This window comes from Halichoeres trimaculatus, unplaced genomic scaffold (genome assembly GCF_033239565.1).
Source record: "Halichoeres trimaculatus isolate MK-OKI-2021-1 unplaced genomic scaffold, fHalTri1.1 fHalTri1_scaffold_11, whole genome shotgun sequence".
Classification (NCBI taxonomy): Eukaryota; Metazoa; Chordata; class Actinopteri; order Labriformes; family Labridae; genus Halichoeres; species Halichoeres trimaculatus.
The window spans coordinates 18,753,686-18,778,984 of record NW_027437189.1 but is presented as its reverse complement, the minus strand read 5'-3'; the positions used below and the strand labels follow the sequence as shown (position 1 = coordinate 18,778,984).

The 25,299-nt window shown below is 39.0% G+C and overlaps 1 protein-coding gene across 4 annotated transcripts in view; it reads left to right on the top strand.

Moving 5' to 3' along the window:
• The window catches only part of kazna (kazrin, periplakin interacting protein a), a 243,954-nt gene that overhangs the window by 5,440 nt on the left and 213,215 nt on the right, over window positions 1–25,299 (top strand). For all 4 annotated transcript variants that reach the window (XM_074681989.1, XM_074681990.1, XM_074681988.1 and 1 more), the window contains exon 2: window positions 23,844–24,001. In XM_074681989.1, coding sequence (XP_074538090.1) covers window positions 23,844–24,001 — 158 coding nt within the window. The remainder of the gene's footprint in view (window positions 1–23,843; window positions 24,002–25,299) is intronic.

Below are 25,299 nucleotides of genomic sequence, written 5' to 3'. Positions count from 1 at the left end.
ACGTTCACCAACATGAGCAAGGCCATTAAGTGAGGAAAAGCTTTTACTCGACATTATTATCATATCAGTAACCAATATGGCTAAAATGGTGGGCCTTGTTATTTTTTCAAAACAGTTGACATAAAAAAAATTAGACAACAGGGAATAATCTTTAAACTAATGTTGCCATTGTTGTCTTATCCCACATTGGGGCATGCAGGTTATTATTTAGCACTGGTGTCTGATTGGTCAATACCCAAAGCCCAGGTATCGGTTGAAGTGGTGTATCCCTAGTCTTAAGTTGGTCTCTTGTCAGAGTATTGTTACAGCCTGTCAGGGTTTTATTTCCCATAACCACCTGCTAACCATACTAGATATCTCAAGCAAAACATGTTGGCTCTGCTAAGACTGCAGTGGAATTTGAAAGAAGGATAGAGGGAGATGCCGAAAGATAGGTATGGTTAGAGACAGACAACAACAGCGACAAAAAAAAGTCATACAGGTGTGATATTTACATTCACAATAATGATCATGAAAAGAGTGTCCGCCTCCCAAACCCTAAATAGATGTTTCAGAGGGAGAGGGGCCTGTTTACTGAAAACTCTACCTCCCATACTGGATTTAGAGACAAGCAGGTCTGCATTCAGAGATCCTAATGGGGAAATATAAGGCACTTCTATATAAGCGCTCTTGAATATAAGATAGGGCCTGATCAGGAAGAGCTTTAAAGAAGAAGGATTTCTGTTCTAGATTCTACAGGGAGTCGTTGAAGAAAGGCTAATACAGGAGCGATGGGCTCTTCTTTCCATGTTCTTGTCAGTACTGAAGCTACAGCATTCTTTAGAGAATTATTAAGGCAGCCTGATGAAAGGAAATTACAATAATCTAACAGGAGGTAACAAAATGCACTAGGACTAGGACTAGGGTTTCTGGGTCATTCTGAGACCGGATGTGTTAAAATTGTATGATATTGCAAAGATGAAAAAAGGCTGTCCTCTGCATTTGTCGCGCCTCCCCACAGTTTCCCTTTTAAACGTATATTACCTCAGTGAGAGTATGACTTTCAGTGACAGCATGGAAAGAAGAGGAGTTTATTTTTTGGCTTGGCAGTCAAAGTTGGAGACTGTTTCTTTCATACCTACCACTTTAACCTTGAATATCCCCTTAATGCCTCCATAAACCGTCTGTAAATCCCTGCTCAGGAGAGAGGTGGACGTGATTTGAAGTTTTAATACGTGACCACTGAAGGTGTAGAACATATTTTTGGTCTTCTTTGAAGTGATTAATTCCTCTCCTTCTTCCACTAGTGTTACGGCTCCAGCACACTCGCAGATTCCTCGCACCTCCTTACCCGGTGGGCTTTCCTGCAGTAAGAGATTAGCTTCATGCTTCTGGTGTTGCTAATCATGTAGAAAGAGTCACGTTGCAAGAGGTTTGCTGCTACAGCCACCGTGTGTGTGTGTGTGTGTGTGTGTGTGTGTGTGTGTGTGTGTGTGTGTGTGTGTGTGTGTGTGTGTGTGTGTGTGTGTGTGTGTGTGTGTGTGTGTGTGTGTGTGTGTGTGTGCTCAGCAAGGTATCATATCATTTTGTTCACATGGTGAGACTAAAATTCAGGCTATTTTTTAAATAATCTAATTTGTTTTCCTTGACTGATGCACATGACATGTTACACTTGCTGTGATACTATCATTCACACCCCATCTGCTGTCATTTTGACGGGAATTAAAATAAATTCAAGGAGCTTAATTGACAAAATAAAACCGCAGGAGACACATTATCAGTCAGACAGAGTCAAATTTATGCCTCACAGTGTCAGTCACTGGGAGAAAATGTTTCACCTAGCTCAAGTCCTAAGAGAGACCAAAATCATGAATCCCTGTTAATGTCTTAAACATAGCAAAGGTAGACTCTGCGTATTCACAGGGTTTTGACACTTTACAAGCAGTTTGTTTTTCAGTATACTGAGGTAGTATATGTTTTAGAGTGTTTTATGCATAGAATTGGGGAGTTTTAAGAGTTACTTATACCAGAGCATCTTCATTACTTAACCTTGAACAGTGCCTCATGGTGATTTGAATACTCCAGAGGAACTATCCAGTCTATTTCTCTATATTCAGTGTTATGTCCTTTTTGAATATAAAATTTTAATGATGAATTCCTATACCAAGTGCACAGTCTTGAAAGAGCATGTATAATGCTGAGTCTCATACTCCCAGAACATGCAGGAAGACAGTTCAGTTATGGTGTTTTCACAGCTCCTTTTTGGCAGTTTTGGGGTTTATTGCAGCAAACTTCTACACTTTGACCATGATGTATAACCTCAAAAGTAAATTGACTGAAAAACTTTTTTCATCCCAGTGGGTTTCTGGTTCAGAACAGGCTTGATTAAAGGTGTATTTATGACCCGTAACGTTATTCACTAACGGGTGAAGGTCTACCACAAAGAAACAGAAACAAGAAGAACAGTTATGAGGTAATGTACAGCAAAAGGTCCTGTGTTGTTACAAAAGCAGTCATTGAAACCAAGTGTCACCCTAAATAAGTTATACACCCCCAGTAATGTTAAAAAGAGACACCAAGTTTGACTGACAAAAGCTCAAACCCTGTGGAAAAAAAATCATAACATTTTTTAGTTTGAGCACAGATCTCAGTTGTTATCACTATAATGAACAACTGTACATTACTACTTACATAACCCACCCTGGCGTGCTGTATGTCTAGACCTGTTATGGTCAGGTCAGTCAAAAATAAGCACAGGTCATCCATTTGCACCAGTGAGCATCCTCATCCTCACATGAGTTCCCAAACAGGATATCTCCATCAGCAAAGTTGAATACCAAACAGGCAGCGGATTCACATGTAAATCCTAAAGCATACTGCTGTGCTCTGCCAGCCATATATGCAGCAGACTCTGATCTATGCACTTGTGAATAGTGTAAATCAATGGTCAGTGTTGGAAACTCGTCTTTGATTCTCAAGTGGAAGAAAAATGCTTTGGATCACGTTGTTTTGGGATTTGTGGTTAAAGCAGAAATCTTCTAAGTTTATTATTCAAAGCTCCTTCCAGGGGAAATCTGCTTGTCAGGGCGGTCAATTAAGTTAAAGCAGCGGACCATAGGACATGGGGCACTCTGAAAATTTACAATGCCCCATTTTTTTAAATTCCTGCTCCAAGAATTTAGGATCTCAAATTTCCATTAACCTTCAGCTGAATGAGCACGCTGCCAGAAGGGCCTGATTGAAAACAGAGTGAGGGTCAGCAGGCTCTGTCTCTGCATATTCTTCACCTCATCCTTAACTGATTTTTATACAGTGAAATCACAGCCTTATATCTTTACAGGATCCGACACAGTTGTTGCAGAGAATGAAACAGTTAGACCATAACATTATCTTCAAGGACATTACACAGGACTGAATATACTCTTTGGAGAGTTTTAGCCTCTCTGCCTTCTCAATACCATCACCACTGAAGTGTGCATACTTTTTTTACAGGCAGAAAGTCAATAGGCATGAGTATTTCACATCCAGTCCATCTTTGAAGCAGTTTTATTTTAACAGATCACAGCTTTTGGTTAATGTGTAATATCTGTATATTTTCCACCATAACATCTGATTTCAGAGGAGTCATCAATGTCATTGATCATCATCATATGTGTATCAACAGTTTTACATTAGTTGCATACTTATGGTTGATTCTGACTGACTCCACTACCTATCATTCATTTCTCTTTCCAGGAACTGTTTATCATGTTTGGTATTTTAGGTGCCACAGTAAATTCCTGTATGACTTTCAAACAATAAAACAACATGCACAAAGGCATGGAAACAACAGAGCAAAGTCAACTGTTTTTTTTAAAGTGTGTTTTATGAATGCTCACTGGTAGACAACAATAATTTGAAGAAACATTTGGTTTTCTATTTCAGAACATTGCTCATAGTAAGTGGTTACTTCGCAAAAAAGCAGTTGTTCTTGGAACTTCCTTTTTTTATCAGTGAACCTTTCTTAAGAGAAATGCTGACTCTGTTTCCTGTGGATTATCCAGATTAACAGAGTTAGTCTCTCTGGATGGGATGAAGCTTTTGTATTTTAAAATTAAAATATATTTTTAGGTGCAGTGAGCACAGAGCATTTATAGTATTATGTTGGATTGGGTTATGACAGAAATCTATGGTATAGATAATTCAAACTGGGTAAATAACAAAAACAAAAAACAAAACTGCCAATACATTTTTCCTCTGATGTATACAACCTAACAACTTGCATTAATCATCAGGGCCACATGATGGCGCTGTTACCCCTGAGTTAAACTTTTTTTTTTATTATTATTTTTTTTTTGGGGGGGGGGGGGGGGGGGGGGTAAAAACTGGCTTGGTTTGTCAATATTAAAGTCAAAGCTCAGCAGCACTCTGTGTACGTCTGGCTTTCATACTTGACGTATATTCATCTTACTGAGCCGTCAAAATTACAACTGAATTGCAGCGTTTATCAACTTCTTATTAAGTACTAAGTTTTGGCCTGATTATAAACTTTTTGATAATTTTTGAAATTCATTTGAACAACAGTGAAACTCACTGGTCCTGTCAATATTCTACTCACATAACTTTAAAGAGGAAAACACAAGCCTTGGCAGACAACCCAAGGAAGGTTACCCCCTTGAAAATCTTCGTCATTATCAAGGTGCGAACAAATTTTGGCAACCTACGGTTAAGCTCCGTTCATTTAACGGGTATAAAACTATAAGCGACATCAAAATGCCCGTAGTAGGTTGTTAGAAACGGTTCCCCACCATGGGCTTCAGTTACTGAATTCTGACAGGATTATCTTCCCTAGCAACTCTTGTAGAGTTATACTGAAACATCAGTGACTATGGCTGCATGTGTTTTTTTTTTGTATCAAACAACTGTTAACCAGGTTATACATTATATAATTATACGTGCAAATAATATAATTAGCAACACAACAACAACAACAACAACAACAACAACAACAACAACAACAACAACAACAATAATGATAAAATTATTGTTATGAAATTTGGGGAATTCTCGCGAAGCTGGGAGTCGGATGAAACCCCTGCCGTAGCCTGACATACGTACGGTACTTACTTCGCGGTACTTTTTTTTTTGCTAAAAAACGGGCGCAGTCGTCACTGCACAAAACAATAAAGGAGTCTGTTGACTAAGTAATTTCGGTCGCTTCATGCTGAAAAATAAAGAAAACGAGTAAACTACAATGATAGCCCGTGATAAATTTGGATTTTGAGGACATCTAGTGGTTAAAGCGACGGGACAGAAAGAGGGCGAGGGAGAGTTGTGTGATTTTCACGTTAGCTAGCTAGCGGTTAGCCCTTTTAGCATTACAAGTCACTGTACTGCAGAGAGCAGCTAGAAATGTGTCAGAGCTCTGTTGTCTGGACCTGAGTTCGGTGAAGCTTTACTGTAGTAGGAAGAAAACATGGAACCTTCCTTTACGTTAAGGTAAGCCAGCTTTCACTTACTTATCACTTTCTTATTTTATGCTAGCTGGTAGTTTCACTAACTGCGCAACTGTCTGTACTATATGGCTTGCGAAGGGTGCCAGCCAGGCGAGGCTCATAATTTCGTGGTTTTTGCTAATTTCAGTTTGCTGGGTGCTGAATTCTACGCAGAACTTTCTTTGTGGACAGTTCATGGTTATTGGTGAAACGCCTTAATGCAATGAAAACTTGATTTAAGTCATCTTCTATGCATAACTCAGGTAACCTAAGACTCAGGTATGGAAACTCAGTAAGTTGGTTTACCTTTCAATAGTAGTGCTGAGAAATTTAATTTAATTTCTCAATTTCAACAACCTGCCAAACAATGGTACTGATACCAGAAATGGTCCAAGAAAAAGCCTGTGGACTTGTGACGGGTTGTAAGGGTAGCCAAGGCTCATTTATTTGCTTTAGGAGTGGAGGCTGGCCCATGGTCCGATCCAGAAGAGCTATCGGACCAAAAACTGCTGTGAAAGTCAATGCTGGTCCTGTAGAAGTGTCGGTGCATCACTGTTTGTTGTGTGAGGGGCTCTGTAGCTGCAGATAGGTCAGTGTGCCCGTGCTGACGCTTGTCCACTGCTTAAAGTGTACGGTGGACACATGAGCATCAGAACCAGACTCAAAGGTGATGGAAGAGGGTGGTCCAGACAAGTTCAAGTGTTGACTCGACCTCGAAATTCTCACTCTGATTGAGCCTCTTTAGGATTTGCTGGAAAACAGAGTCTGAGCCATGGCCCCTCTTCACAACTTCCAGGGACTTAAAGGATCTGCTGCCAACGTCTTGGTGCCAGATACCGTAGCACACCTCCAGAGGTTGAGTGGAGTCTATTTCTCATCAGGTTGGAGCTGTTCTGTCCTCCATTGTATTAGGAAGGCTGTCATAATGTTGTAGCTGACTTTGTAAGGCCACGTTCTTCACCACTACCTGCGCTGGAACAGGCAACAAAATCCAGCATAAAACTTAATAGATCAAACAAATCGTTTTTCTCTTTTTTACTGGCATGAATTGCCGACTGGAGTAAAAGCTGCCAGTTGGATCAGAGCGGCTTTGTGATTATCATATCAGCTGGATGTGATGCACAGCAGCATGCCTGGATGTTAGCCAATACCCAGGCTGCTGAAACCTCATCTTACTCCTCTCTTCATCAGCTTCAGACCGTGACCCACACGGTGAGGCATAGCTGCTTTTTTAAACTCTTCCAAATTAACAGACTGAAGGACAGAGTGTGAGTGCGCTGATGCATCATTCTCAGAGGGGTGTACATTGTTTCTGCTGAAGAGAGGGTTAAGGATGGAGCTAAATTGTGTTTAAATGTGAGTTTTATCTTACTGCCACAGGTCATGGACACACAAAAGAATACTGAAAATAACTTTTTGTTATTATTTATTAGAAAAAAAGTAACTCAGATGACAAATACTGCATTTTTTAAATACAAATAAGGTTAAGTCAGGATATACAGAAATCAACAGAGAGTTTTTGGCATTACTTCAGAAGCCATAATTAATGGAGTTTATAGAAAGAGATTGAAACTTTACAAAGTGTCATTTCAACCTTGTTTAAAGGATCATTCAGAGTCATGCCACACTTCTGGACAAAGCATTTCCCTGCTGTCTCATCTTCTGTAATCCTAACTAATCACTGAAAGTTGATTATGTTTGCAGTTTTGATTGTATTCCACCTGTTCTGTTTTTCTGCAATATTCAGAATGACAGAAAGACTTGTGTTTTCTTGCCTACGTTGTCTTTTTTTCTGCTAGCTGCATTTATCTGCAGAGGCAGGTGGATGATGCGTCAGCAGCAGCATGCAATGTTTCTGCCAATCATGTCAATCCTAGGTTCTAATCCTTCACTTTCCTGCTTCTAAATCCTCACTTCAGGCATTTGTACTCTCTCATCTAGACAATCCATCTTTGAGAAGCTTTGCTCTGTGGGATGATAGATCATTGATGAGTGATAACGGCTTAAGCTTTAATCCCAAAGACATACAGGATTATATGACAAGTGTTGCTCATCTGAAGTAAAGAGATGGTGTCAGCTGTGACACAAGGTGCAGACTTTCCAGATCTTTGATTTTTAAGGACAAAACTGAGGCATGCTATAGTTGCCAAGAAATTAGGGTCCGAGGCCTGAGCTGAGGACACCTTCTTGCAAGAGCTAGAAGGTGTCATTGTTCCTGCTGTGTTTCTTTTTTATTATTCCACATGCGCTTTGAATACAAATTAGACCCCCTAAACATGCTCAAAAACTCACCAAAAAAATTGGCACCCCAGTATTGTGAAAATTTTTCATTTAATACCAAATATGACCCCCGACATCCCATAATATGCTCAATAGCGCCACCGAGGCACACGAAAAGGGCCCTAGCTCTGGCTAGGAATGTTGTAGAGAGATGAAACCAACACCAAAACGTTCAGCTCATTGAGACGCAAAAATCATACACTGATACCCCTGACCTATCTCCAACAGGAAGCCGGCAATTTCCCTTTCAAAATAAGATTTTTTTTTTTTTTTTTACCCTTTCTGCAAAAATTATCTTCTTTGAAACCAAAAATGGTAGTGGCTTGAAAATTGCATCACATGACAGACTAGACCCCGCTCTACAAAATTTGTTCGGGAAGTTGCTATTTCAGGCTTGGTTTTCGAATGGCGAGCCCTCAAAGTCGCTGACCGCTTTAGGCCTTCTCCATGTTAACAGATGAGGAGAACAGATTTCAGCTCCAAGCACTCACACCGCTGGTGCTGCATTAGGGCCTTTAGACCAAAAAGTAGAACTCATACAGCTTTAAAAATGACATGGTTGGATTCCTGACAAAACTACCTACAAAAATATCATATTTTTACACAGATTAAGCCAACATCTTGGCCTATAGGACAAGTAGTTTGGACATTTCTCTAAAATAAATCCTCTATTTTCGGCACACCTGGCAAGGTTTTGTGACGCATTTGGGTCTCTCGAGAAAAAAGTAAAACTCGTACAGCTTTAAAAATGCCAAAAAATGGATTCCTGACAAAATTTCCTACAAAAATTTGATATTTTTACACAGATTGGGGTAAAATTGTAGACTCTGTGAGGATTTCATCCCCAAAAATTTATCTTAAACCCCCTCCTCTACACTCTACTTGTGGTCTGTGTCACGCTAATTAGAATTCCACGGATGCAGCTGATGTGCCTCAGCATAGCAGAGGATAAGTTACCATGGTATCAACTGACTCCCAACATCCCATAATATTTTCTCAGAGCCATTAGGCTCACTTCCACCTATGCACACCAAAACAGCCCTAACTGGGGCTAGGAATGTCGTACAGAGATGAAACCAACGGCAAAATGTTCGTCTCATTTTGTTGGACACATTGCAGGGAAAACAGGCAGGAGCCTGAGGACCCGTCTAACGCTGCTTGTTTTAGTTGTTACCAATAACAAGTATTTATGGACCTAATCAGCTGATTTCATTTTCAGAGCATGTAATAAAACCTTATTACTTTAGCTCTGATCATCAGCAACAATTTCAGTGGTAAAAATGGAAAATTAGAGATGATTATCATTAATGAAAACTAAAATACAAGCACCCAAACATAATGTCAAACATTAGATTTCCTAGGGTGAACAGAGAAAAAAACATACCATGCTTACTATGTTTGTCAGTAATGCTTTTGCTTCCTGCTGTGAATGAAATAGGCTTAGAGAACAATAATGTGGTTCTGTAAAAGGGTGTTTTTCTCTCTCCAGACACATAATATGCTGAGAAGCTCCCCTCAGTTTCTTTAGTTAAAAAAAAAAAACGAGTACAAATTCAGGATAGATAGAAACACCTTTGATGGCTTTTATGTATGTAGAAAACAAACAAGCACAGTTCCTGACAAAGTGCATGGAGAGGATAAAAGCTAGACGACGCTTTTAGTATCAGCAAACCTCAAACACGCTGTAACACTGTTAATCATGGGCAAAAAGAGCCTGATCAGAGGAGAAATTCAGCTCTCATGAAATCTTAAATATTAATTAAAAGCTGAATAGCCAATTACCACTAATTGAATTGTTAAATACTAGCAGGTTATCAGAGGAAGATATAATGAAAATGATTTATAGTCTTACCAAGGTTAAAGAATTTGTCCTGCAGATGTGTGGAAATGCTTAAAATCTCTCCTGCCTCTGTAATTATCAGAGGCCACGCAGCCCGAGGGAGTAATCTCACTCTAGCTGAGGTGTGAGACCGGCAGAGCACAGCAAGCATCAAAACTCACACTGAGCTGTGCTGCACTGAGTTGACCCCTGAAATACTTTACAATCTAAAAGTTTGTAGTTTGGGTGGACTCTGCTCCAAGTTCTGTGACACAGTTTAGAGGAAATTAAACTGTAAATGTGAAAAATATTATTGGTGTTGTGACGTTTCTATGCCCAGTTTATTGTCTCCTATGACTGAAGGGAACAACAAATATCTCCATTAAAGAACAGTGTGATTGTTGGGTTGAGTTTGGCTATATACTTCTTTACTGATGAAAATGTGATGCATTTATCATATAACAAACAGTTATGTTGAAATCAATTTTGAAATTGTCAATATTAAACAATTTTGTTTATAAAGAGAACTTTTTTTTTAACTGTAACAAACATTTCTTTACTATTGATACCTACAATTATATATTTCACATTTTTCAACCTAAGTTCAGTCAAGAGAACTAGGTCTTATTTTATTTTAATTCATATTTTTCTATATGGCTCTTTTCTGGGTGCTCCCTGCCCTTCATGTGTCTCTGTGAGATGCCAAAGCCAAATGGCCAAACGGCCAAAACACACCTAGCTGTCTCTGCTCTGTCACAACTCTGGATCTGATGAGTTTCAGTTCAAGTTGATGCACCAACTCACACCAGAGCCCTTATCAATTCCTCCTGTGAATTTCCTATGTGCAAAAAGTGAGCCTTAAATGTTTTCTCCGTCAACTAAATTTGCTGAACTCATTGGTATAAATTTAACATTTTCTTTAATTACTTAAAAAAAATCAGGTTTATCAAAACCTGGCCAAGTATAACCCAAGCAGAAACCTTTGGTCTAAGAATATGAGACAATGCGGAAGTCTGTTCTGTCTGTTCTTCAGCAAATCTGCTGTTGCTCGAGTGTTTGCTTGAGGCTGGCTCCAAAAGTTCTGGAAGTCACTTACACACCAAGCAGAAAAAAAGCTGTTTTCACAGCAGAAATGAACCTATTTACAGCCTGGTCTCCTGTCTAAATTAATAATTTCACTATCGGCACACGCTTTATGGGGGATGATTTTTTTTCTAACTCAGCAGTCTAGAAGATATTAAGATCCCGAGCTCACTCCATCCAGAGGCTCGGCTCAGCTCTACAGACTATATCAGGAGCCATATTTTCCCATAAAATTCACATCACATGAGTTAGAGTGAGATTTCAATATTTTTAGAGATTTCAATATTTAGATTTCGATATTTAGATTTAGAGAGGTTTCACCCTTTGCTGGAGAAAATTGTTAACTTTTTCCAATCCGTTTTTTTTTTTTTTTTTTTTTTTTACAAAGACTGGAACGAAGAATTTGAACTTGAAAAAGGGAAAATCAACTTTTTACTCAAAATCCCAATTTTGATATTGTCAGACAAATAGGGGTGTAACAGTACACAAAAATCAGAGTTCGGTACGTACCTTTGTTTTAGGGTAACGGTTGGGTACGTACCTTGGTTTTAGGGTAATGGTTCGGTACATTTTCGGTACAGTATGGAACAATGCAAAACCATTTGCTTGTTTAGCATGTTTATTAAACCAAAAACTTGCCATTATACAGTGGGGGGGGGGACTCTTCAAGCTATGGTCGGTCGTTAGCAGCAGCCATGATGCACTATTCAGACACAAGCTCCTGTGGCTACGGAAGCTCTTTGATATTCATCTTCTGATTGGCTCACTGTGAGACGTCACATCCACATGATATGCACATAATCGCAAAGCATGAATTACAGACCACTTTCCTCATGAATATTAAAACGTCTTCCCTGCTCAGCCAATCATAGATGAGTACTAACGTGAATATTAAAGAGCCATGTGCAGCGGCTAACCTAAACTTAGTGTACTCGTTTGAATACAGCACTGTACTGAACCAAACGGCCTTATGGAGCGGTTCAGCACGGATACATGTACTGTTAGACCCCGAGAGACAAAAAATCCTGCTTTATCAATTTTCAATTTTATTTCCCACTCTTAGAGACTGTGTCCATTAATTATACAGTCTATGGTAAAACCATGTTTTTGGGCCAAAGGACAGAGAATAAATAGGCTGTCATGCCGTTAAGGTGGCCAAATTATTTTTGCTTTCATGGTTGTTTCTGGAATTTTTTGTTTTACAAAAAACAAACAGTGCAATGCAGCAGTCAAATGAGTTCTTACTCAAGTTGTTCATCAATTTGAATACTATCTTACTTAAGTCCACAGCAGCTGTTCATAAAACAGAAGCTCTCTTAAAGATCATTTCATTCAGTTTTAGCTTAACTGCTAAACTCAACAGAATGATGACATCATACATGTAATTCCTCTTGTTTATGTTTTGGCAGCAGCTTCCAGCCCCCACAGCCAAATCAGCGGGAATGACAGTGTGAGGAAATGGTCTTGTCATGTGTGATTCATGACCCCCCACAACCCCCACTCCCTCCCTGTCTCTCCTGTGCTTCTCAAGTGTAGTTTGAGAAACTGCGGCACAGCGAATATGTCCACTCACATTACAGACTCCCATACCTCCTGCCCACAACTGAACAACACCTTGCCAGTGTAAACACTATAAATATAAACATTTCTAACATCGTGATGAGATCATGTGATGTGTCAGTCTTATCTTAAAACATGAGAATATAAGAGCCAATCTGACTCTAATTTCCACTCCTCTCGTTTGTGATAACGCTAAACCGATGCAATCACTCAGCATTAGCTGTTAACAGTTCAGCTGTGAGTTCAGAGAAAGTGCATTCTCCTGCTAGAGAGTATCCGAGATCATCTCAGTGCCAGAGCATTTTTGTCTTTAATATTCACACAGCATTGCAGAGAAAATATGAGTGGCACATGAAAAAAAATCCTGCCTTGTGGATGCGAGATGTCTGGGAGTGCTTCACAGTTCAACTCTTAACCTCACTTAGAGATATTTATCCTGCTATCTATATTTTGATAGTCATCTTCTGGAAGATTCAATAAACAAATGAAAGCTTGTTTTCACAGCAAACACGGGCAGAGATTCGCTGAGCCTCTAGATACTTGGCCTAGATTGAAACTTTGACAGTATTTACAAAGACACATCTTAAAGTTGAGGGATGCGATGAGAACGGCACACTGTGCGACCACCCAGTATGTAAGAAAACTTCTCAAAGCATAAAAGTCAGACAGCTTGGAGTTGACATAACAGTTTAATCTCATATTTGGCAGCGGGCGTCAAGCTTTGAATCCTTCCTGTTTGTGCAGAGCTTTGTGCTGGCTGTGACCAACACAAACTACAAAGCATTTCACACCAGGATTTCCTTTCAACTTAAGAGCCCCAAGTCTGTGTATGAGCCGACAGTGTTTGTGATGCTATATTATTAGAAGAAGTTAATACACTCGCAACGTTAGTCCACGCAGGAGCCGCTGTCCCTTTGTGTTTGGACATCAGATACTGTTTCTCTTATTCTGTCTTGCACGCAAAAATTAAGCGTGCAAGCTCAAGCCGCTCTGTAATCCATTCAACAATTGAGGATGTTGTTACAACTGCAGGAGAAAAACACAAGAATGAGGGCAGAGGGAAGAAGGAAGCTTCAGTCATGTAAAGCTCAGCACAAACAGATAGGGAGGAATCAGGGGAGGATGCATTCTCTGCTGGAGGGAGAAATAGGCAGATATGGTGAGCCAGGTTTTCTGTAACATACACAAATACACCCACACACACACATGCACACACTCACTTACACAAAGACAAAAATATACACAAACCATTTCAAGTGCACGGCTAAACCTCCTTCAGGAAACCACATCCCCTTTTCTGCCTTTCTTTCTTTCTTCCACCCATTACAGCGGTAACAGACACGATTAGTGGGGTTTAATGAGCTCTGCACAGATGAGAGTTGTGCTTGCTGCTCTCTGCTCCACAACTACAGAACCCCCGGGGTTCAGCTCCTCTGTATGAATGATGTGCATTCCTGCGCCTTTTCTGCCTCTTTATCGTAGCCACGTTTATCCCATATGAGCAGAAAGTTGATGGAATCATGTGTATGTGTGTACATGCTTGTAAAAATGCATTTTGCATGTGTAGATGCAACCTAGATTCCAATGGTGTGTGTTTTTTAATGAGTGTGGAAGAATCCTGGAGCTGCAGTTTGTATATTTTTAAAACAATATATGATTTTGAAAAAGAAGAAGAAGCCAAGTCACAGCCTCCTCTGGAGCTTACTACAGCCTTCAAATTAGGGCTGGGCGATATGGCCGAAAAATAAAATCTCAGATTTTTTCACAAAAAATTCTATTTACGATTTTCTGATGTTTTTTTTTTTCCTTTCAAAGAAAACAATAAGTACAAATGACAGAGAAAACTGAAAACCAGTTTTGTTTTAATTTTGTCAAAAACTTAATGAAAGAATGTTCAGCTTTTCTTCTGGTTCAGTAGCTTCACTTTGTAGTTTTAAAGGAGGCAGACTTATTTACATTCACATTGAAAGCTGCACCACTTAGTACATTTTGAATTTAAAAATACTGCCAGGAAAAGCGTGTACAGTACTGTTTCAGTGCACTACAGCACTATTCAGTTATATTCTACTTTTAAATGGTTTATTAAAAAAAAAACACTTTGTTTCTGTCTAGTTTTATTTTTTAAGGCTGTAGCCTATTTATCCTTTAATTTTAATACAAACAAATAAGTAAAAATAAATGCTATTTATTCAAGTGTGGACTCACAAAATTCATGCCTCCCTGCATAAGTCAGTGCCCTGGTCGGGGGCACCCCAGTCTAGCAAATCTGCTCCGCCCCTGCTTGACAGATTGTACCTCGATGCTGGTTCGTTATGTTGCTCTGCTCGTCAGATTGTCGCCCATCGTCGTCCCGTCTCCCTCCCTGCAGTCTACTTTCACAAATCATGATCCTCCATGTCACCATAACAGGGGATTTTTTTCAGTAGAGTGGGGATGCTCTGAGATAAACTAATGTATATTTCTTTACTATCTAAATCTTTAAATGATCAGAGTATTAACTTCGAAGAGCAGCAGGTTTTACGTGCATCAGTCACATCATTAATAATCTGCAGGTGAATCTAAAAGGGTCCCGGCTTTGGAAATGTTTAGGGCTGCAGCTATTGAATATTTTAGTATTCGAGTATTCTACTGAAAATCCCATCGATTAATCGAGTAATCGGATAAAATACATTTTTGTTTAGTTAAAGAGCAGTTATTTTTCAAATGAAAATTTTTCTCTGTAAGAAATAGAATTTTCTGATGCAGCATTAGATTAGACATACTTTATTAATCCCCGGAGGGAAATTCAAGTTGTTTGGGCACTCTTCCAAGCAAAGAATTGTACACTCTGATGGCTGCAGGGAGGAATGATCTTCGGAACCTCTCGGTCCTGCAGCGCACAGAGGTAAGGCGTCCCCTGCTGCTGATCCTCTGGACTATGATGTTGTGAAGTGGGTGATCAGAGTGACGGATGATGGCCTCCACTTTCTTCTGTGTATACCTTTCCACCACAGCCTCCAGTGAGTCCAAACTGGATCCAACCACGGAGCTAGCTCTCTTCACCAGTTTTTCCAGTCGCCTCTTGTCCTTCTGCTTTAAACAGCATGTCAGTAAGAGCACTTGCTTTGGTGGCTCCAACATTTGTAAACACACTTTGACACATTTTTTGTGCCTTGTACATCTCATGGAATGTTGCAGACCCAAATGGCACCCGTTTCGTAGAATGACCTATTAGTCTCCAAACTCCAGAAAAGAAGCTAGATTTGTTGCTAGTTGCTATTTTGCATAAGAGGTAGCTTGAGGGGTCTGAAAACTCTTAATATGGCTTCAGCTAATTGAAATACCACTCTTTGATCTTTTTTAAAATTAAACGATTCCTCGAGGCGGAAAAAATTACTCGAGTATTTTTTGTAATCGAGTACCTCGAGTCATTCGAGGAATCGTTTCAGCTCTAGAAATGTTTGAGTCAAAGATCTAAACAAACTCCTGAAAAGTGACCGATAGAAAACAGAGGATTGGAGGAATGGGATTTGAACGTTCACTGACGAGAGGTGTAGTTTATATTAACCTCTTTGGGCTGTTGATATGGACCATAAGGAACACATGTCCGTCAAGGTGCTGGGTGTCAAAGACGCACAAGAACATTTTTATGACATTCATGCGGAGTCAGCGCTTGTTGTAGTATAAAAGGTGCGCAACAGCGGGGAGAAAAAATTCGAATTTTTCATTTTACAAATCATCCACAAGGAAAAATTCGAAGTAATCGATATAAACGATATATCGCCCAGGCCTACTTCAAATATTATACATACGTTACCAAGGGAGGGTTAATTTGTCCTCAGGAAGTCGGGATTACTACAGCAATTAAAAAGCAGGATTGTAAGCCTCTCATTTGCATAAGAACAACTTGTACCTTCATCTGATTAACGAAGGATTTAGTGAAACCTAACGGTTCAGCGATCCATGAGGTCAGTTTTACCTTACTGCATGTTTTGTAAATATTCTCTACTCTTTCATTTAACTCCCCCCTCTCTGCAGCTGCATCTCTTTCATGCTCATTGTATGCAGATGCCTTGTGTGCTTAGTTTTCACTGAAGGTGTTTGATTCCTTTTGAAGCCTCGCCTTTGTAATCTCCCACCAAGCTCAACACTAAAAAACCCACAGAGAACTTCTGAAAAGACTTCAAACACCAACACAAACAGCAGCCAAACTATCACTTAAAAGAGTATGAAATAAAATGATGAATACACACAGCACAGTAATGAAGATCCCTGATGAGACGTAGCTTTGCATTAGGAAGACAGCACATTCCTATCAGGTGTAATATTTGCACACTAAGACAACATTTAATTTAATGTTCAGTTAAAGATTGTTGTGCTCCTTATCAGCCTGCAAGTGTTTCTCTCAAAACTCATTAAAATTGCATCAACAGGGTAGTTAAATTTAATTGAAGAGAGATGTAAACAACATTAAACTTACTTTAGTTTACAGGCATGAAGATGAGGTATGGTCCAATAATGTGGTGTAGTACTGTCATCAATAGGGGGCAGTATTGCACAGTATAACCAAAAGGCTCTGTCAAGGTGCTTTGATGCTGCATTTCATATTGAAAGACTGAACCATATTGTTTTCAGATATCATAGAAACGGCAAACCTGTGAGTTACAGAGATCCATACACTAGAATGATTATGGCTGGCAGGGCCATACCCCTTGTTCACTTCATTCTGTGTGGTTTGTTACTCTGAACTGAAGGTCATCAGAATTTCACAATGTTCACTTTTCTTTTTCAATTAAAAAAAGAGCAGTAAAGAATTGTTTATATGTAGACAGCCGATAAGGTGCTATTCAGTTAGGATTATTATTATTTTCCATCTGAAAAATAAGCTCCTTAAATAAAATGTAGCACTTCATTTAGTTGCACTGCAGAGCTCTGTGTCTGTCACCAGGTTGTTACAGTAGCTCTAAAACAATCAAATGCAACTTGGTTATGTTTAAAAATGCATTGTACATTTAAAGTTCATGTGAACTAAAGAAATTATTTTTCTGTATTTCAATACTGAATGTCTTGAGTTTAAAAAAAAAAATAATACATTTCTTATTTATGGTAAAATCAAATGTTTTTTTGTCTTGTTTTATGTGTTTCTTAAACAAATAAGACCGTCTCAATAAGAGTAACATATAAATTCCAGTACAGGATAGACTTAGCTTTCTTAACAGTGAAAAAAACAAACAAACTAGTGATTATCGGCATCGGTATCGGCCAAAGGGGTTTCGATATATCGGCATATCGGCAAAAATCCAATATCGTGCATCCCTACATAAATTATATAAAACAATGTAATATGAGCTTTAATAATTAGAAACTTTGACTCTGTAACAATAAAGACAGACTCAAATACAATTAAAGTCAGACTTACATGCAGTTCAACTATCACAGATGCTCTAATTCATTGCTCCACAACGTTTTGTTGCAGCACAGCGCACAGCCAGTCAGTGCAGTAAACAAGCTCGTCCCTATACGCCGCTATGATGGTGCTGTACAGCGCTGACAACTGCCGAAAACTGTCACAAAATTGTTTGGAAAAATGTGTCGGATCAATTTAAATCCTAAAGGCTATTAATATCATCAGAAATGATAACGAAGGACATTTTGTCTTTAATTTTAGTTAGTTTCAGTTAGTTTTGTGAACACTATACAGTTTTAGTTTACTTATCGTTTTTGTTTTCTTTTCTAGTTTTTATTAGTTTGAGTTAACTACAATGTATTTTGAATTTTAGTGTTGTTTTAGTTAACTATTATAACCTTGACAGTATCATTTGCCGTATTGGTCAAATTATAGAATGACTATGTGCTTCTGTTTAGTGAATAATGCAGAAGATAAATGTCCCCCCCCCCAAAAAAAAAAAATTGCAATCACAGTATTGGTCAAAAAAAAATTGCAATTGGATTAAAATTTTACAAAATCATTCAGCTCCACCAACAAGGATACATTTTCAAAGTGCATTTAGTTAAAGAAAAAGAAAATGATGAACCATCTTAAGAAAGGTAACTTTTTTACACATTGCTTTGGATTGTATTTAAATATTTTTTAATGTCTGTTATCAAAACGAGAGTCACTTTGACATTTTCTCGCTCAGGGCCCCACTGCAAACATCTGAATCACCAAAAATAGATTTCAAGCCATCAATTCTCCACGTTTCACAACATTTTCCTACTTTTTCAGATGTGCTGTGAACAGTTCCCATGAAAAAACTCTCCTTTATCTGGAATCCAGCCTGACTGCTGCTGCTACCTTATCCCATTAGGTTTGCTGCATACTCTCATTCAAACATTTCTCATCGGCACTGATCTTATTTCCCCTGTCACCCAGAGTTCTCCCTTCCTGAACAGATAAAGACCTGACAGGGTGCTGCTGTGTCCCCTTCTCTTCATTTGTTGTTGGCTGCTGCTCCATAGGAGCACATATAAGGCACTTTGAGATTTGCCTCCACTGGCGAGACACAGATAGGAGGAAAAAAAAAGAGACGACAGAAAGAGGACGGGAGACAGGAGAAGCAGAGAGATGGAATGACAGGTTTATTTTCTCTGCACCCGTTATGCTCTAACCGCTGCAGTCTCCATAACTTTGCCTCACTTTCATCAGTTTTCAGAAATGCTGAAAGCACGCTGTAGGTGAAATCTATTTCAGTTTGCAGATGAAGACATAAAAACCCTTTAGCTTGAGTCACTCTTCACTCTTGTAAAACTCTCTCTGTATCACTCTGTGTCTCACAGTGATGCACTAAAGCAAAGGTTTAAAAAGTTTTCAGCCCATGACCCCAAAAGCAGCGACAGTGACGGACCCTGATGATCCACTGCTGTATAAATACACCACTCCAAGCCCAGATGAAAACAAACAAAAAGACTTTACTGATCTGTAGAAAATCCTGACTGTGTGCACACCTTGCTGAGTTTCCTGCATTGACCTGTGGTGATAAAGACATGTGGAAACAAATCATTTTCTCTTCCCATGGTTTCATCTCCAGTTTAATACCCCTTTTTATATTGAAACATTAATGGATGAAATATGCACTAAAAACAAGAAAGAGACATAAAAAACAATGAAAATGAAATGGACTCTCTTTTAGAAAAAAAATACATGTCAATGAAAATAATTAATACTAATCAAAAACAATTAAACATAGACCCTGCCTCTAAAGAAAAAACGAAACTCCAAAAAAAAAAAAAAACAATAAAAACTATAGCCTACATAAAAGGGATTTTATACAGTTCCTGAATTGTTTGTAACATGTACTTTTTTCGCAGTCAATCCGTACTGTCTGTCAAACATTTTTAACATTTCTGGCTTTCAACCGTATTGAAGGGCTGCATTTCTTTGGTAATGTCGCTGTCTTTGAGCGCCCACCATTTGGCGCTTTTATTTCTATTTACTTTGCAGACCAAAAGCCTCAGTAAGAGCGGATTGTCAAAGAACAAGGCTCCGCTGCACCTCCCCTTCTTCTTCTTCGTCGCCACTATTTTCAAACAAATGCGACATATCAGCTCGTTGGTGTTCATGAGCTCATACTTTGTTCATTCTGATAAAAAACTAAATACTCCCACACTGGGACTGTGGCAGGCGGCTTAAGAACCGTAACTTTTGTGCCATCACTCATATTAGCGTGTGTTTCCTCCTTACCCCTCAGGACGCTCGCTTCAGCTCTCTCTGTGTGTACGCGCTAGCAGCCCTGTCGCAAAAGATGCCAAAGATCGCATTTTTGACAGATGCTCACTCCGCTATAAATCCGCTAAATCCGCTATAGAACCTATGCACCCTGATGTTGGGAAAGATAGACGTAGTGAGCCATCTTCTCATTCAGCCTCTTTGGTGGAAAGAGAGGGGGAAAACAAACATGCACGCACGTGTCAGTTTATCGAGGCTGGCAAACTTACCGAGGACGTTTTTATTTATCGTTTGGTTAATAGATTTTTTGATTATTGTGACAGGCCTAATCCCAATACTTCAATACATCGCTTTCTTCTCCCACCCCTACTTGCCTCTGTAGATGAAGCACATGCTATCATCTGTGTAGTATCCTGTGAATCAGTGGAGTTAGAGCCTGACTGGAGGAAACAGTCAGACTTCCAGAGCACCAACTTATAAAATTGTTAACATGATGAAATAATGAAGAACTGCTGCTTTCTGTGAGTTTGTTCTGTAAGTATGATGAGGGAGGTTTCATTAACAGGATTTTATGCATCTTTAGTAGTGTGTGTGCGTGAAATGATCTGTATTACTTCCAGCCCATTATTTTGCTACCTTCAGGCTCTGGTGGTTACAATATCGGCAGTGGGACAATCAATTCAATGTTGGCTACACGGTGGCAAAGGTTACTGTGTGTGTTTTGTGAGAGAGAGTGAGTGTGTGGCTTTTTTTGTGATCTTTGTACTGCAGCAAAACATTTATATTGATTTCAGTTCAGAGTGGAGCTGTGTGAGGATCAATGGCTATGGATTCAAAATGTATCAATACTGTTTGAGCTGCAGTGACGTTGTGTCTAATCCGCTTATCGTTTAAACTACATGAGGCCTTCTGATTCCCCCCATGCATTAATAATGAGATTACTTTCTACTTAGCAGCACAACCAGGGATGAAATCATGCTTAGACTGCTCCAACATTTCCTGTAGACATATATAAACACATCTTAAATCTGTGTTGTTTCATAAAATTAAAACTAACTTGAAAAGCGCAGACCTCCGCCAAGTATATTGTGATTGCCACTCAACACTTTCGTCCTACTTTAATGTTATACTCCCTTTCAGCAGACTGTCTGCTACTATTTGGTGTTAGTTGCAGGTTTGTATGATAATTTGTTACCTGACAGTGTTGAAAATTATGATGACCCAGTACATGTTTCATATACAGGTTCTTAGTATCCAGAATATTGCCAGGATCTGGATCGTACTTTTACATCTGTCAGAAATTATGGTGACCTTGTCTTGTATTGTTTTGCAAAGCAATCCGACCATTTATCATGGAGTTACATACACATGTGGTGAAAAGGGCCCTATCTCACAATGATAAAGAAACCTATACAGGATGTCCGCGGGGTCTTGAAAAGTATTAAAAGTTGATAAATCAATTTTGGGAAAATAAAGGGCCTTAAAAAGTATTAAAAAGTCTTAATTGTGGTTTTATGAGGTATTAAGTTTCATAGGTATTCAAGCTTTAACTCAAAAAATATCCATGAATGTTTATTTTACTCCTTGCAACTGTTCCCCGATTGGGATGTTAAACATTAAGCTGATAAAGTTCTAAAATAGAATAGAATAGAAAAGAATAGAGTTACTTTATTGATCCCAAACTGTAAAATTGTTGTGTTAACAGCTGAAATTGATGGAGTCAGTAGAAAAATACAAAAATAAAAAAGAATAGAATTAAAAAAAATACATAAAGACTCTAGTTACAATAAAATACAATAATAAGGATTGTGAGCGGTATAAACACCAGCTATAAATAATGTCATTTCTAGTTTCATAAAAGAGAAATTAAAGCAAATTACACAATCTCCGGCACATGTCCTAAATTTTAAAAATGGTTAAATAATTTCTCATTTTCTTCAGCAAGTTGGCCTTGAATAACTGCTGTTTCTTGTTGTGGGACTGTCGATAAACCTGCCTTTAGTTTCATTTGTTCTTTCAAGCTTTATTCCTCCTTAGCTTACTTCATGTCTGTAAAAATGTAAACTACAACTGTACAACAACAACTGAAAGTAGCGATAAAGTCTTAAAACTTTTTTAAAGGTTTTTGAAAAAGTCTTAAAAAGGTATTGAAATCAACCTCAAGATTTTAGCATATACCCTGCTATAGAAAAATCCTGGATCCAGACAGTGATCTGGATCAAAATCTAACCACTTCTTCCTTATCCCATTTTGAACACTTCCTGAAAATTTTATCAAGATCTGTTTGTCACTTTTTGAATTATGTTGTTCACAGACAAACAGACAGACAGACTCTCCCTAAAACATAACCTCCTTGGTGGAAGTAAAGATTTATTTTTATTTGCGTTTGAACCAGAGAATGAGCTTTACTCCACAGTTTGATTCTTACATGCATGTTCATCTATTGACCAGCAGAGGGCACTAAGACATGGGACTTGACTCGAGGGAGACAGGATTAAAATCATAACCATGCATCAGGCTGTACGGTGCTCACTCAAGTGAAATATGCAGGAAAAGCATGAAGAGAAATGTGGCCTTTAAATCAAACATAATTAAATAAGGAGTGAAAGATGTGAAAAAGGAGAAAATCAGAATGCTTCCCCCTCACCAGCTCACAGCAGTCCACTTACTTCTGTATGTAGAGAGTGGTTAGAGAGGTGAAGTGACTGCAGTGTCTGTGAACTCAGGCGACAACCAGCCCACTCCCCTCTTCCAACATCTGACGTCTGCTCAACTCTCACCTCCGGGGGACAGTCTTCCTCTCCAGCCCCCTCTCTCACGTCTTATCTCTGCCGCCTTCAGTGCCGGCTTGTCAAATTTCCTTCTCAGAGCTTGTTTGCTTGGAAATGTCAGCCACGGTGAAAGAATTTGTTGGTTATGTAATACATTAATCTATGCGCTCTCTCTCTTTTTGCGTGGGCTTTTGTGTGTGAAATGGGCTTTATATTTTTATCCTGAAAAGCCCAAATACAGATTCTGATGTCATCTTCGTCAATTCACTGATTTGGCAGGTTGGATTTCTGCATTTGGCAGAAATGTGTCAGTGCATTAAATCAGAAGAACACAAGAGACTTAATGTCAAAAGACTTAAAGACAGAGGGTCAAACTTTAATCACTGCTCCTCTTTTATAAATGACAGAGCTGTTAGTTTAAGTTTTTAGTGAAGTTTAAATGCTGAGATGATGGATAATGGGACATTCGGGGTTAGCGTAGCAGCTCATGAAAAATACAAAGACACTTATTCTAAAAAGGCACAAAATATGCAAATTGCCCTTTCTCCAACTCTTGCATTTATCTAACATTTCCAGCATGTGGGTGGCCTCGGAAATAGTTGTGTCGACCTTTTAAAGGCCAAGGGGAATTAATGCTAAATGGAAGAGTGTTGAGGAAGTCTGTGTGAGTGTGTATCTGTGTGTATATGTGTATAAGAAGGAGGAAATACAGCATGGGGGGGCTAGTTTGTAACGTGGAAGCCTTGCTGGAGAGGAAACCTGGAGGGAGAGGTTTGCCAGAGACACACAAGGGCGAGAACAGGGAAACAAAAACAGGATGGCTCTCAGGCCGACATGGAACATTCTAGACCAGAAAGGGCGTCAACAGAGAAAGTTGGTGACAGTAGGAAGCAATGTTCCTTTGCTGTTTTATCTCTGTTGTACCTGCTTGTAAAAGAAACCTGGAGCACATCCATAAAGGAAGAAGAAATTTATTTGAGTTGAGCTACTCTGCTGTTTGAGCATTTTATGATCCACTAACGCCTGCCCTCACTCTGCTAGAAGCACTTAAAAAAGCTATACTTTAACATTTAAATTGTTTTGTCATGTCATATTTTCCTGGAAAGTCAAAAAGATTGCAGTTTCACTGAAATCACCGCAGTAATCACTGACATCTTCAGTATTTACAGAACGAACACTCTTTGTATTAACAGCCCATGTGTAGTGACATTTATTTCTGTGTCTCTCTTTAGCTGTGCAGTCTCTGAACAGCCTGAACGACCAGATTGCGAGCTTCATGGTGACTGGACCAAAGCCCCTGGAGCAGGAGGAGCCTCCCTTTCGCCCTCCTGAGAAGGAGTCCATGCAGAAGTCCATGACCCTGATGAGGCACCTCCTTGTTGATGCACAAGTAAGAGTAACAGCTCACACAGTTCCTCTTCAGAGGACGGATAGTATTAGTAACCAGAGACTTATGTCTGATACAGATTCTCAGTTTTTTTTTTTCTTACATGGGAGTTGATTGGCACAACAGCATTGATTTGCAGTGAAATTTATAGTTCAGTCACTTGAAATTACACTGAGAAACTGCTGCAAAACAGGAATGGGAATCGAAAACCGGTTCCCATTCCTATTTTGAGCCGCCGGGCCTTACGTGGACTAGTCTGCTGCAGCTATCTTAGCTTAGCAGTTAGATAACGTTTCCCAAGAAAACTCTGATTCAGGATTTTCCGCTTGAAGTTTTACTGAAGAACTGACTTCATAAAGAAATGTACATTGCTTTCTCAGGAGATTCATATTCAGTACATTCATAATGGTATAAATCACCTTATATATAAAAATAACAACATAGCGCAAGCTTGATGCTAGCGTATATGGGAAACTGCATTGATATACTAGCAGTTAGCATACATCAGTATAACTTCAGCTACAGAATAGAATTTCAACTTTCATCGCAGAAACATATCACATCAACTCTGTAAAAAAATACTGAGAATTTCAAATGTGCAAAGCTAACAGGCAGTTGAAAGGCTCATGGCTGACTTCATGACTACGAAAAGCTTCCAAACAACTTAAACCATTGCTATAACCACTTTGAAACACTAGATGGCCTACTTGAATTAGTAATATACTACAACACAGTACATCAGCGTCTCATTGTGTGCAATTTTTACCTGATTCTATATAATTATGCCCAGAAATATCCAGACTCAGGGACCAATTACATTTTATTAACTTATAGTATGAACTCAATTAAATGTTGTTGACACAGAAAACCTGTACAAAGAAGATTCACAACAGGAATTGATAAGGGAATTGACAAAGAATCAGATCGATAAGCAGAATCAATAAGGGCATCGGTATTGACAAAATCTTATCAATTCCCATCCCTACTTAAAACAAAAACCTCACAGCAGACAGCTGAACAGTTTAGCAGTAGAATTTGGTATTTCTTGAAGTTTGGAATCACTTTTCTGAGCAGGCATACGCAACACTGTGTCTGACCACCGGAACACATTTCAGTGTCAAATTACATTTGTAGACAAGAATTAGGTTTTTATATTAATGAGAATTAGAGAGGTGAAGAGGATGTATTGAAGAAGCCACTTTCTCTTCAACCCCACCAGAATAATCTGAGATTACATTTACGGTGATTAACTTTGAATTTAGATTTAAGCCGTAGTGGTAAAATGACATCACAGCATTTTC